The 15,029-nt window shown below is 40.1% G+C and overlaps 1 protein-coding gene across 3 annotated transcripts; it reads right to left on the reverse strand.

Moving 5' to 3' along the window:
- Positions 1 to 38: 38 nt before the first annotated feature.
- LOC144520989 (protein NLRC3-like) lies at positions 39 to 14,371 on the reverse strand. 3 transcript variants are annotated; one of them, XM_078255144.1, is made up of 12 exons: positions 14,225 to 14,371; positions 13,803 to 13,963; positions 12,862 to 12,999; positions 10,184 to 10,419; positions 7,149 to 8,949; positions 6,553 to 6,729; positions 6,070 to 6,246; positions 5,735 to 5,908; positions 4,932 to 5,105; positions 3,360 to 3,533; positions 2,773 to 2,946; positions 39 to 2,561 (listed from the first exon to the last, which is right to left on the reverse strand). In XM_078255144.1, exons 2-12 carry the CDS (start codon positions 13,931 to 13,933, stop codon positions 2,543 to 2,545), a joined length of 3,375 nt encoding a protein of 1,124 aa, XP_078111270.1. In that variant the 5' UTR covers positions 13,934 to 13,963; positions 14,225 to 14,371; the 3' UTR covers positions 39 to 2,542. The 3 variants fall into 3 exon arrangements, with proteins under 3 accessions (XP_078111270.1, XP_078111269.1, XP_078111268.1); XM_078255143.1 differs by having other exon boundaries at positions 13,803 to 13,968; XM_078255142.1 differs by having other exon boundaries at positions 13,803 to 13,971.
- Between the last annotated feature and the right edge of the window lie 658 nt (positions 14,372 to 15,029).

Here is a 15,029-nt window from a genome sequence, read left to right on the forward strand (position 1 = left end):
AAAAAGGAACAAATCCATCAGTCCAAAAAGTGAAGGAATATATTTAAAATTTTTAATTGTCAATTAAATGGGATTATGTAACAGTAAAAACATATTGTCAGGGACTGGTACTGCTTTCTAATCACCTGGTCAAATATTGGTGCAAGCAACGTCCGAAGTACGTCCAATTATTTATAATAATTATGAAAAATAAATAACTGACAGCATGGTAATTTATTCAAACGTAAAAAAATATATATATATATTGCATAAGTTTGTATTGAAAACCTTTGTCCTGCAGAGTGGAAACAATCATTTTTGTAATTCTAAGGATTTGCAGCACGTCAGGGCGTGGGTACAGTACAAAGCTGACTGAATACATTCAGCATGTTGGTTGGTAGGTAGATGTAGGTGCTTGAGTGACAATATAGGGTTTTGTTGTTTTTGCTTATTTTATCTGTAACTGCCTTATTCAACAAATGTAACAAAATGCATCTACCAGCCCCTCTAAAGTACACTAACACGTTATAATATAAGATAGACTTTATTAATCCCACACTGGGGGAAATTTCCTTGTTACAGCAGCTAAAATTAAAAATCGCACATAAGAATAAGAAAAATTACACATTAAATAAAATTAAAAAAAGAACTCGCAGCCTTGTGCAGGGGGTGAGAGGTGTTGCCCATGATTGGTGCCAGCTTGGCTAACTTCCTCCTCTCCCTCACCTTATCTATGGTGTCCAGAGGGCAGAACAGAGCTAGCCCTCTTCACCAGTCTGTTTAGTCTTTTCCTGTCCCTCTCTGGGCTCCCAGCTCCCCAGCAGACTACTGCATAAAAGATTGCAGATGCAACCTCAGTGTCATAAAAGGTTTTTAACAGGGTCCTGCACACACCAAAGTCTTCTTAGCAGGTGGAGACAACTTTGGCCCTTTTTGTACAGGACGTCTGTGTTTTTGGACCAGTCCAGTTTATTGTTGAGGTGAACACCCAGGTATTTGTATGTCTCCACCATCTCGATATTGGCACCCTGGATGTTCACTGGTGAAGTCCGGGGCGGCCTCCTGCGAAAGTCAACCACCGTCTCCTTTGTCTTGCTGGTGGTGATGTGAAGGTGGTTTGACACAAACCAGTTGACAAAATCACAGATGACCTCCCAGTATTCCTGGTTGTTCTCCTCTGATACCCGTCCAACAATGGCAGTATTATCAGAGAACTTTTGCATGTGACAGCTGCTTGTATTGTGCCTGAAGTCCGCAGGGTGAAGACAAAAGGAGCGAGCACTGTACCCTGTGGTGCTCCTGTGGTGAGGTAGTTGACGATCCATGCAGACAGGTGGCAGTCAACTCCAGCTCCCAATAGCTTCTCCCAGAGCAGTGATGGTTGAATTGTATTGAAAGCATGGGGGAAATCAAAACAAAAAACAAAAAAAAACATGACCCTCACAGTGCTCCCAGTGTTCCCCAGGTTTGACAATGATCTGTGTAATAGAAAGATGAGGGCATCCTCCACCCCTATGCCTGGTTGGTAAGCAAACTGCAGGGGGTCCAGCTTTGAGCTCACCAGGGTTCTTATGTGTTGAATATAATTCTCTCCATGGTCTTCATCAGCTGAGAAGTTAAGGCTAACGATCTGAAGTGGTTGGGCTCCCTGCACAGTTTTAGGTACTGGGACCACACAGGAAGTCTTCCACAGGACTGGAACACGCTCCAGACTAAAGTTCAGGTTGAAGATGTGCAGGATGACCTCACTGAGCCTCTTTAAGCAGCCTGGAGCTGATTCCATCTGGGTCCAGGGCCTTTCTTGCCTTCTTTCTTTAGCTCCTTCTTCACCTGATTTACTGTCAGAGAGAGACTGCAGGAGGGAGTTGTAGGTGCTTCCTGGTGAGGAGGATGGGGGGAGGATTGTGAAACCTCCATTATAGGGGAATGGAATGTAGTGGAGAGGTGTGAATTGAGGTAGGCTGATGTCTCAGAAGTCCTGAGGGGGGATGAGGGAGTCAGCAGTGGCCAGAGAGGGAAAGGCTGAGTCACTGATTATATCTAGTTTGTTTTGTCTGTACAAAAAGCAAAGGTTAACAACAATTTGCCGTTTTACACCTTTGATTTCCTGGCAATGGCTCACCACAGAGTTACTGCTGGACAGAGCCAGGTTAAATCTTCTAGTATTTGTGCTCATAACAGAAACAGCATTGAAACATCTTATCTTAGAAATGACCGGTGGACATAAAGTCACTCTTAGGTTTGTGGCGTTACGCTTTAAGGAAACAGAAATTACATTACATTGAAATTAAATTGGAGGAACAGTAACTAAACTAAAAAATGTATGTTAACCTATGGGCAGTCAGTACAAAGACAGCATAGTCTTCTTGCTGATGAAGAATCATCTAGAAAGTGTTTTCTAATTAATCCATAACAAATATACTTGGTAGAAGCGCTGTCCTATCTCTGATTGTATTAAGACACAGCTGTAGTTTTGCAGTGATGTGTGGCAGCCCCAGAGTCAGAAACAAGTCATCATGGCCAGTGATGAGATGCATTTTAGTCAGATTGCCGGACTCCAGGTTTACTCCATTTCTTCCATTCTGTAGGGATGAACAAAAATAATCTACAGTTTAAATTAAACATATCATCATATTAAGCTTCTGGCCTGATTGAGTGTTGTTTCTTTCTCTGCATTTTGTGCATTCTTTTCTCAATGTTCACTACGAAAAGAAGCCATTTATGGAGGTTGGAGGTTTGCAACTATGTTTTGCAACTGAAGCTAGTGTAGACTGATTCAAACCCGATACTGACCTGAGAGTTTCCAGTCTGCAGTGTGGACTCTCCAGGACGTCAGACAGCAATTTCACTCCTGATTCCTGAAGTTTGTTTTTACTCAGGTCCAGCTCTCTCAGATAGGATGGGTTGGACTTCAGAGCTGACACCAGAGAAGGACAGCCTTCATCTGTGACCCGGCAGCGTTTCAACCTGCAGAGATTAGAGGATTTTTATGGGGGTACTTTACCATTTTTGTGACATTTGGTACGACTGTTGTGTCAGTGAAGCATATCAGTCAATTTGTTCTATTTCCCTAAATTGTCCAGTTCTTTTCAAAAGTCATTTGATTTCCATAGCGCCATAACCACCTCTGCTGAAACAGGCTGTTGTGGTTTATTATCATCACCAGATGAATACATATAATCATGTAAAGCGAGATGTCAGGGAGTCTTTATTTACCACACACAAGCAGCTCTGATGCTATTTATAATGTCAAAAGTTGGAGAAGCAGTGAGGAGTGTCGGTATCATGCACAAACAGCTTAAATAACATTTCTAACTGCAAAACCAATTATTTTTTATGTTCAAGTAGAGCTCCACACAGATGAAAAAGAGAATCCTTACATCAGAGTCTCAAGTCTACAGTGTGGACTCTCCAATCCAGCAGTCAGCAGCTTCACTCCTGAATCGTGTAGATCATTTTCACTGAGATCAAGCTCTCTGAGACTGGAGGGGTTGGACATCAGAGTCGAAGCCAGAGAAGCACAGGAACTCTCTGACAACCAGCAGCCCCTCAATCTAAATAAAAGAATAAACCATGTAGTTATAGAATACATTATACCAGTGTTGAAATGCTGCTCGAACACATCAACAGGCTTTCATAACTAAAAATATATATATAAATCAGAGCTGTGGATGGTTAAATGCTGTAGAATTTATAAAATCACATGCTTAAAATTAAACTTAAGAACACAACAGGAATTCAAGTTCAAAACATCCTCCTGAAACAAGAAAAATCAGCTCTAAATTTACATTACAAAGCATGTTGTGCAGCCAAGCACTATTCAAACCCACAGAGCTGTATCTGAAATTATACTCGAAATGCCAAACGTTCATACATACAGTAAATCTGGCTGAATTTGGCCCAACAGCCACATTTTCTTTTTGACATACTGCTGCAGGGTCTAATTGCTAAATATTTCACTCAATATGAAAGTGTAGCTTCAATAAAGAAAGGTACAGGAAATTAGAAATTGTGAATTTAAAACTAAATAGGTATTAGTTATGTTGTGCTCTTGGTCCTGCCTCTTGCGCTCCTTAAAATGTCATCAGTAATTGTTAATTGCTCCCATTTCCTGATTATGATGCTGTTTTAAACAGTTGCAAATTATTTCATCACAAAAAGCAAAAGCCCCAAAATTAACGCATTTCAATTTCATAATTCTTTATACTTCACTACTTTTCAAGGGAAATATTGTACTTTTCACTCCACTACGTTTCTTTGACAGATATAGTTACTAGTTACTTATAAAATGTGAAGTAGAATGATCATACTTTATAAGATCATCTCCTTCCCAATAGTATATAAATATAAGTTAAATGTGGCTCTACTTCAACGAGCTATTTGAGGTTTTGGCTTCAACCCTTTAGAGACACTGTGGACACCTTTAAAACACAGCTCAAGACCTATCGGTTTAGACTTGATTAGTTTGTTACTATGTTATTTTTATTTATACTTCATTATATTATTTTGCTTTCTTGTTGAGTTGAACATGACAGAGCTGCTCGGCTGAATCTAGTTCATGGCTGAGGGGTTCCTCTGTTGCCTTTACGCTGTGCACCATGGTTACATATTTCCATAGCAGCCTATGCCTTGTGGATTTGTTGTTGTGTGGGACACTGCGGCCCCACCTGATTTTATTTGCATCTAATAGAAACGGCATCATTCTGTCTTCTGAACTTAGTGACTTGAGAGTGAAGGTAATAATGCTGTTTATCCCTTTTTATTTTATGGTTTTTAATATGTACCTCAACAATGCTATGCACTATTCAATATGCTTTTCTATTAAGTAAAGAATAGGTTATGGCATTATGTTAGTGAATCACAATACTAGTATTTTTATACTGATGTATCAAAATTATTGTCAGTGTAATATTGATTTAATATTCATGTTTATTGAAAACACGCTGACTGACCTAAGAGCTTCCAGTCCACAATGTGGACTCTCCAGTCCAGTGCACAGCAACTTGACTCCTGAATCCTGCAGATCGTTATTGCTTAGTTCCAACTCTCTCAGGCTGGAGGGTTTGGACTTGAAAGTGGAGGCCAAAGATGTACAGCAGTTCTCCGTAAGTCCACATCTATCAAGCCTGTAATTGAGGGATTCATATTAAAACAGTTGTTGGTAACCCTAGTTCAATGAGCATGGGCACAGTATTGTCTAACAGGCTCTATACACTTGCCTACTCACTCCTGGGGAACAGCACAACTGGTCACCAGTCCCCTTTACTGCTGCCTTTATAAATGGGGGTCTTACCCCACCCTGGTAATAGATGACTAATCACACTTTCAGGCAAGCACAGTTTGTAATATAGCAGATCTCTTCAGTATCCACCTATGCTAATGCTCCATCCCTCTCCATGTAGGAGGAGGTGGATGGGCTAATACCTGGGAAAATTGATATGATGGTGTAGAAAGAAAAAACACATCTTGCTGGAACTCCAATAGAATGAGTGTAACAGTCTGCAGAACTGAGTTGGAGTTGGTAAGTACTACTATTTGTACTACTACTTGTACTAAAAGTAGAATACAAATTTGTATTGAACTGTTCAGCAAACGTGTGAAAGCCGATAGAGCCTGTTAAGCAAAGAGAAATAGAACTTGTGCTTTCCTTTTATTCATTAGAAAATTGTTCAGTTGCCATCAGCTATAAAAACAAATATTTAATATACAAATATTTTCCTCACTAAAGATGTATGATCTACAGGAGTGAACTCACCTCAGACACTTCAGTCTACATTGAGGACTCTCGAGTGCAGGAGACAGCAGAGTTACTCCTAAATCCTTCACCTTGTTTTGACTCAGGTCTAGCTCGCTCATATGAGAGGGGTTGGACTTCATAGCTGAGGCCAGATGTGCACAGCAGGTCTCTGACAGCCTGCAGCAACGTAATCTAGATTACAATTATAAAGTATAAAGAATGTTAACTATTGAAGCAAAAATGCTTGGATAGAATTTCATTAAAATATTGACTGTCATTAGAGCTATATGACTGTGACCACAGTATTCATTTAAACTTAATATCTACACAAAGTTAATAAAATTCTGTCTAACCTCAGAGTCTCCAGTCTACAGTGTGGACTCTCAAGGCCAGTAGACAACAGCTTCACCCCCGAATCCTTAAGATAGTTGTTGTTACTTAGGTCAAGCTCTCTCAGGTTGGAGGAGGTGGACTTCAGCGCTGATGCCAGAGAATCACAACAACCTTCTGACAAACTGCAGTTCTTTAATCTAAAAAAAAGGACAGTTAAAAAAAAACTTGTAACACATAAACACTTATTCCATTTAGATCTATTCAGGTCTAAATATGTAGGTCAACATTGCTATGCTGTAATAGTGGGTGCTTGTGATGGTAGATTAACTTTGCTATTTTATTTATGGGGATGAGCATTATATAAAAAAAATATTTTATTCAAATGTCATCAATTTGTTATATAATACAGTTCCAGGCAGATACCCATAAGGCCCAAACTCCATAGAAACAAATATTGTTGCATTGCAGCTTTGAAGTGAAGAGCTGTCTGAAAGGTGGCTCACCTTAGTATCTTCAATCTGCAGTTTTGACTCCCCAATCCGATGGACAAGCGCTTCACTCCTGAATCCAGCAGATAGTCATTTTCACTCAGGTCCAGCTCCCGCAGATGGGAAGGGTTGGACATCAGAGCTGAGGACAGAACTTCACAATGCCCCTCAGAGAGTCCACAGCCAGAGAGTCTGCAAACACATTTCATGTTAAGTCAGTATTAACCTTATGGCAAAGGTACTGAGCAAAACAATTCCTTTATGAAATGAATTAGCAATACTATGAATACTACTGTTTGTTGTTTACTGCCAAGATAGCTACACACTGTTATTAACTAATCATAACTGATTTGCAAATTTTTCCAAAATTTGACAAAGACTTAAAAGTCTACTTACTACCTTTTTCCCATCTCAAAATCTTCAAATCAGTGGCAGAATGGAATCAGTTACATCTGCTGTGAACTTCTTTGCTCAAGGTAATTCAATGTATTATGTATAACAACATTGTTATACTGACTGACTATCTATTAGAAACTAAATATATTTACTGTAACAAAAATGCCAATAGGCATAAAGGTTAGTTTACATGACAGATTCACATCTGGACTTACCGAGCGTCTCTGCAGTTTCTTACAGCTGGGAGCAATCTCCGTCTTCCATCACCTGTAGCATTGTACTTCTTCGGGTCCAACACCTCTAGAACATCTTCTGACATCTGCAGCATGTAGGCAAGAGCTGAGCAATGGGTCTTGGTGAGTTTCTTCTCAGATCTGTTGCCTGACTGCAGGAACTCTTGGATCTCCTGGTGCACCGAGTGGTCATTCATCTCCATCAAACAGTGGAAGACATTGATACTTCTGTCAGGCGAGATATCATAAGCATTCATCTTCTTCAGGTTGTTTATTGCACTCTGGATGCTTTCTGGACTGCTCGCTGTCCAGCCCAGCAGACCTCCTAAGAGACCACGGTTGGACTCCAATAACAAGCCATGAAGGAAGCGAACAAAGAGGTCCAGGTGACCATTTACACTGTGAAGGGATTTTTCCACAACTTGATTGAGGAAGTTATCCAGACCTGGTTCGCTGCTTTTTCTTTCCCAGTCTTCTCCCAAGAAAGTCACCAGAACTTCAATGTTCTTGTTCAGGTAACAGTCGACCATGTAGACAGCAGCGAGAAACTCCTGAATGCTTAAATGAACAAAGCAGTAAATAGTTTTCTGAAAAAGCACACGCTCTCTTTTGAAGATCTCTGTGCACAGTCCTGAGAAAACTAAGGCTTTTTTGACACCAAGACCACATCTCTCCAGGTCCTCTTGGTAGAAGATGATGTTCCCTTTTTCCAGATGTTCGAACGCAAGTCTCCCCAACTTCCGAAGGACTTCTCCATCAGTCTGCATCAGCTCCTGTTGGGTCATCTCATCTCCTTTATCATACTTCTGTGTCTTTCTCTTGGACTGGACCAGCAGAAAGTGCGAGTACATCTCAGTCAGAGACTTGGGAAGCTCTTTTTTGTCTGTAATCAACATGTGCTCCAGAACTGTCGCAGTGATCCAACAGAAAACTGGGATGTGACACATAATGTAGAGGCTCCTGGATGCCTTGATGTGTGAGAAGATTCTGCCAGACATTGAATCATCATTGAATCGTCTCCTGAAGTACTCCTCCTTCTGAGTATCAGTGAATCCACGTACTTCTGTTATCCTATCAACATATGAAGGAGGGATCTGATTGGCTGCTGCAGGTCTGGAAGTTATCCAAAGGACGGCCGAGGGAAGCAGATTCCCCTTGATGAGGTTTGTCAACAGCAAGTTGACTGATGATGTCTGTGTGACTTCGGACACAACCTCATTGTTCTGGAAATCCAACAAAAGTCTGCTTTCGTCCAGGCCGTCAAAGATGAACAAAACGTTACAGAGAGCAAGACTTTCTGCTGTGACCATGTGTAGTGTTGGATCAAAATCATGTAGCAGCCTGAGAAGACTGTACTGCTTCTCTTTGATCAAGTTCAGCTCCCGGAACGAAAGCGGAAACACAAAGCTGACATCTTGATTTTCCAGGCCCTCTGCCCAGTCGAGAATAAACTTCTGCACTAAGAAGGTTTTTCCAATGCCAGCAATGCCATTTGTCAGAACTACTCTGATGAATCTCTTTTGGCCAGGTAAGACCTTAAAGATGTTGTGACATTTAATTGGAGTGTCATTAAGGGTCTCCATTTTGGATGTTGTCTCAAGTTGCCACACTTCATGTTGGATATTAACTCCTTCGCACTGTCCTTCAATGATATACAGCTCAGTGTAGATCCTAGTTAGGCGGGTTTGAGGTCCTGCTTTAGCAGTTCCCTCTATTGCAAATTCAGATCTTCTTCTGTGACGATTCTTATGATTGTCTAAACCCTCCTGCCGACTGCCAGTAACTGAAAGATACACAATAAAAGAAAAAATAAGGCTAAAGAAATATACTGCATCTCCTAAAAAGAATCAGCAGTCAGTTTGCTCTTAACTTTGAGTTTAAAGTCAATACTAATTGCTACATATTAACTGGTTAGTTTAACACTGCATACAGGAAGGAGGTGGAGCATTTAACTTCAGGGTGCAGTTCACACAGTCTTTTCCTCAACGTGGAAAAAACAAAAGAGATGGTGATTGACTTTAGGAGGAGGGCTGGCTAGTCCTATCACATGCCGCTGACCATCGGTGGTGCCAATGTGGAGAAGGTAAACACCATCAAGTTCCTGGGGGTTCACTTAGCAGACGACCTGACCTCCACCATCAACACTTTAGCCATCATCAAGTAAGCCCAGTGGCGGCTCCTACCCCCCTCCAGAAACTCAAAAAGGCAGGTCTCCCCACCCTACACCTCGCCACCTTCTACAAGGACACCATTGAATCTGTCCTAACTTACGGCCTCACTTCCTGGTTCGGCAACTGCAAGGAATACGAGAGACAACGGTTGCACAGGATTGTGAAGACGGCCAGTTAAGTTATTGGTGCACACCTCCCTTCCTGCTGGAGCTGTTTTATCAACGCTGCGCTCGCAGAGCCACCAGCATGATACGGGACCCTCATCACCCTTCCCACAGCCTGTTCTCCCTCCTGCCATCAGGAAAGCATCAGCACTAGATCCAGCAGGGTGCTAAATAGCTTCTTTCCACAAGCAGTGAGGATTGTAAATGGACTGTACCCCCTGCCAATGCCCCCCCACCACACCGGGCCATAATCTGAACTAAAAGGACTGTACTAAATGAACATCGCCACTTACTTAACACATATTCTGTGTTGAGCACCATAACACTTTAACGCACTGTGCTGTTAACTACATACTACAGCACTTTAACACACTTTACCATCTTATATTTTAGTCTATGTATTCTTACGTATGTATGTATGATTGTTGTCTTGTCCTGTTGCACTGCAAGTGGCTGGTGGAGAACTGTCTTTTCATTTTCTTCATGTACTGTATGTAAGTACACAAGGAACTATGACAAATAAATTAATCTGAATCTGAACATGGGTTTGTCTGTTACCTCATTAATAATCTAATGATCATTTATCGCTTCTGTTCTCTTTGATATTTTTTAAGGTGAGGGTAACTGTATCAACAAAACTCTCTGGGAAAAAAAAACTGCTTTAGAAACCCTAGATACTTACTTGGTTCAGTGCTGCTTTGACCGGCTGTCTGAAGTTCAGGACTTTTTCTGGATCTTTTTCCACATTTGGGACAGGGTGGGTTTCCTGTTGATTCACATCGTTCCAGGTATGACGCAGTGCATTCCCTGCAGAAGTAGTGTCCACAGGTGGTAGACCGTGGATCCCTCAGGACGTCCTGACACAAAGCGCAGCATGCCAGCTGCTCCTGGATAACACCACCCGCCTTTTTTCTGTCCCTGTGAAGATGAAGGTGTTTGCTTTTCAACTCAAAACCTTCTCTCTACTTTATTTACTTTAATACTGCATAGATGGTCAAATAGCACAATATGCAGACAATGCATGTAATGATTCTTCTGTTAGTCTCTCACTACTCACAGTTCATCAACACTTTACCATCTCAACCATCATCGATAAATGTAGTTATGGCAAGCATTGATAAAGGAGCATTTTGTCTTGCTTGTGTCTTAATTTTCTTGCTGGTGCTCTGCTCGGTAAAAAAAGTATTCAGTATAACCTGAGTGGACTCTTTTGGAGTGGAGTCTTTTAAATATCCACTTATGGTACCAGCTGGCCACAGCAAATGTGGTGTCTAAGTTACCTTGGAGAGAAGTAACAGATGTTGGGACAGGAGAAAGAAAGTGATGATGCAATCATACACCTTTTCTTTTATGTCTGAGCCATAACGGAAAATGGCTGCACGATTATGGCCAAAATGATAATCACAATTATTTTGATCAATATTGAGATCACGATTAATTATCACGATTATTTGTTGATTTTAACCAAAACTAATTTTATTGTCACATTTAATTATAACTGCTTTCACATCCATATTGTGCTACATTCCTGCCAATACATCCATATTGTGCCTCCATATTGTGCTACATTCCTCCTTTGTTGAAGGATACTATGAAGGAGTATGCCATTTCAGCTGTTGTGTGACCGCTTTCCACACATTTTAAATATCGCTCGATCACGTGAATTTGATCGTGGGAAGCCAAAATCGTGATCGGGATTAAAATTCCATTAATTGTGCAGCCCTAGTTGCAGTAGTAGGTGCTTTCAAAATTAGTGGTGTGTTAATGTTTAGCTCAAATTGAGATTGTTATTGAAAATCGTTAAAAAAACAATGATGCAATACTGCATTCACAACAGGGTTTCCCCTGCTTAGGGCCATCTACAGTATGATGCAACATAAGTGCGTCAAAAATTAGGGAAAATTCCAGTTTTCAGCACCACTGCTGAAAATGTGCTGTTAGTCTCGTTTGCTGTTATATGTCATTTATGATCATCAGATGGAACATTACACAGTTTCATAAATGTGTTAAAGTTACATATAGTCTCTTTAACAACTAACTAAAAAATCTCCACAGCAAGACCTATGGCCAGCCTGTATGGGCATGTATCACCAACGGAATTTAAATCATGCTGCTGTATGTTACAGTAGGTCCTACTAGACACGTCTTGTCAAGAGAGCCTTGCATGCCTGAACACAACAGTTCTTAGTCAGTTGCTGACTAAGAACTTTCCAGGCGTACACTGAACAACTTAAAAATGGAGAACTATTTTTTTTTGTCAGAGAAGCCATAAAAAGTGACAAATGGGAGGTTGCATTTTTGATATATAGTTCTTCTGAGTAATGTTTTCATTGTTTTTAAAAAGTGTGTTATCTAGGTAACTATCAAGATAATGAAAACAAGTACAGTATAATCTTTGAGCAAGTGTGTTCACCACTCTTGTTAATTAAACATTTCACTGCATCATCTGCATTGAGATTCTATGTCAATACTCCTCTCGTCCCATGTTTAAGCCATACACTCCGCATTGGGCACAAAAATGTCCAACAAATATTGGCAAGTTTTGCGATGCATATTTCAAGGTCAGGAAAATACCAGCAAATTGATTTCCTTAGTAGTTATTTACTACCATGAAAATACATCAAATGTTCAATAACAAATATGTGACAAAGAAATGTTCTTGCATTTAAATAATCATCTGACTCTCATTCCTCTGCTCACCTGGGACACAATCCATACTGGAAATTGGATTTGTTCTACACATGACATGCGTAGATGGTTGAGGTTGGGCATTGACCTCGAATGGTTAGGGTAAGGACTCAGGAGGATAGCTCATTGGTCAGGGGATAGGACCTGAACAAATTGGGTCCCAGTACGTATCAGGCGGTGACAGGTGTAAAACGGTTTGCAACAGGCTTCGAGGTTTGTTTTCTCTTGTTGCGTAGGTGTGTCAGTTACCCAATCAGCAGTGACATGTATAAAGCCTGCTGTATTAAAATGGCAGTGTGCTTGCGTAACCCAACAGGGTGTTCAACACATCACTGTTTCTATTTAAATAAACGCTTTGCTACGTTTTCTCGGTGCTGAATGGGCCCGTTTTCACTTTCCCTCATCAGCCTTGCATTAACCCCTTTCCTGCCTTTCCAATCCCCTGATGGTTCGCCAACAGCTAGTTTATATTGCAGTACATGTTCTTGAAATGATTTTTTAATTAAAAAAAATAACATTCAGTTTGGCTTATTTTATTGTAATAAAAAAATCCTTAATATCAAGAGCTGTTTATTTAAAAGAAATGGTTTGCAGGTGAGTGGGACATGAAACATGTTTTTCTTCCAAAGGGGGGCATGACAAAAACAAGTAAAGAATAAGGAAAACTCTTACTTTGTGTCCAATAGTCCAGGTTCTTTACTGAAGGCAAGAGGAATATCTTTGGAGTGGTCACTCTTCAGAGACAGACAGCTGGATACTGGAGACTCTGCTCTGCCCTCCTCATCCTTCCCACAAACACTCATCTCTGGTCTAACAGAAAATTCAGTAACACAAGCTCCCATTAGACATTGAAATCAGTGTGTTTCACCACAGGATACTTTTGTAGATGATCACCCATTTGGCTACATTTTGGACTAACTTGCCTCATACAATGGCTTTCTAATGAGAACAGATTTAGTGTACGTCCATAACTGTTGTCACCAGCCAGTTAAATGTCCAGAGGCCCCTATCCTTATTATAATATTCATTAGACTAAATGAAATTGGTAACACCAGACAGTATCTCTTGCTCGTGTTGTGTTACATATTCTTTAAATATCTATGGGTTTTGGTTGGTAGAATAATTCAACCTATCTAAATAGATCACGTTGGGCTGGGCATTTTATAGACAGAAAGCTTGATTGATTCATCGAGAAAATAATCAACAGATTTATGGATAATGAAAATAATTGTTTGCGGCAGCCCTACTCTGTTCAGGTTTTATGCATGTACATCTATAAGGATATGTTCACGTTGTTAATGTAATGAGCAGTGTGATCTGGAAACACCACGATGTTTATAACCATTATTATATAAATACAGGTCTGTCCTTCTGTTCTAAATGTGAAGGTGTAACAGCAGCTAGTTTATATTGCAGAATATGGCAGCCCTTGAAATGTTTTTCAATAAAAAAAAAATAACATTCTGTTTGGCTTTTATTATTATCAAAAAAAATCCTTAATATCAAGAATTGTTTATTTAAAAGAAATGGTTTGCAGGTGGGCGGGGCATGAAACATTTTTCTTCCAAAGGTTGGCATGACAAAAACAAGTAAAGAATAAGGAAAACTCTTACTTTGTGTCCAATAGTCCAGGTTCTTTACTGAAGGCAAGAGGAATATCTTTGGAGTGGTCACTCTTCAGAGACAGACAGCTGGATACTGGAGACTCTGCTCTGCCCTCCTCATCCTTCCCACAAACACTCATCTCTGGTCCAATAAGTCTCTCATTGCCAGACTTTACTCCTCAACGAAAGAAAAGTATAGTTTCCGTCTTACTGTAATGTACTGAAATAGTCTAAAGTCTCAGCCAGCTACCTCATTAAAGAAAGTTTGAATCACTTTTCAACTAAGACAGGCTAGTTTTACGCATTACATACCCCATTACATCTTACATTAATACACACTGATTTAACCTCTCGTTCGGAGACGATTAGACCATACAATTTAGCAGAGCAGATCTATCATAAATTCAAGCCACCCTCGCCCATTTACCTACCTCATTGGCCAAGGACTTTAAATCCGTTAACTTTCATCATCCATCCATTATCTACGCACTTGACTACTGAACATGAATAGCCATCTCACTTAACCATTAAGTTTAGCTCTTACTTCCTTGAAGAACGAACGTAGACTACAACCGCATTTCCGCATTAGACTGCAACAGTATTTTGATATTTACGGTAAATGAAGCGGGACTGGGAAGACTCTTACCGTTTTTTCCAATTGCTAAAACACAATTTTGCAACTAGGCTGGTTTTATCAAAATACTTAACACAATTCACAAAACCACACACCCAAACTGTAAAAACTGTAAAAATATCTCATATATCCTGCTAAATGAAGCACTGTAACCAAAACTACATATAGCATTATCAAAATCAAAGTTTTGCACCCAATGGCACACACTTCATTCATATTACCAGATTCTTGTCTAACCAACTACACACTGTTGGGCATAATGAAAAGCACTCTCATCTTTAGTATGCTTTGCCATAATACTAAAATAAAATTGTCGAAAATTCTTCAGATTGTTCACATGCACAGAAATATTTGCAGATAGGCCTACACACATATGCTGTTGAAACATTTTTATTTTTATTTTTCACCAAACACAATATATTTACATTGGACTGAACAAAAATATGCTCACCTGTGGTCTTTTCATAGTGCTTACTTCCTGATTGAAGTGGTAACAATACCACTGAGGTGTTTGGCCAGGTGGCACATGTATCCGCCAATTAGCTCATGTAGTGTTATTTTGAATGGTAGAGTTTTGAAATGGCAAACATGTGACTTTATGT

This window comes from Sander vitreus, chromosome 7 (assembly GCF_031162955.1).
Source record: "Sander vitreus isolate 19-12246 chromosome 7, sanVit1, whole genome shotgun sequence".
Lineage (NCBI taxonomy): Eukaryota > Metazoa > Chordata > Actinopteri > Perciformes > Percidae > Sander > Sander vitreus.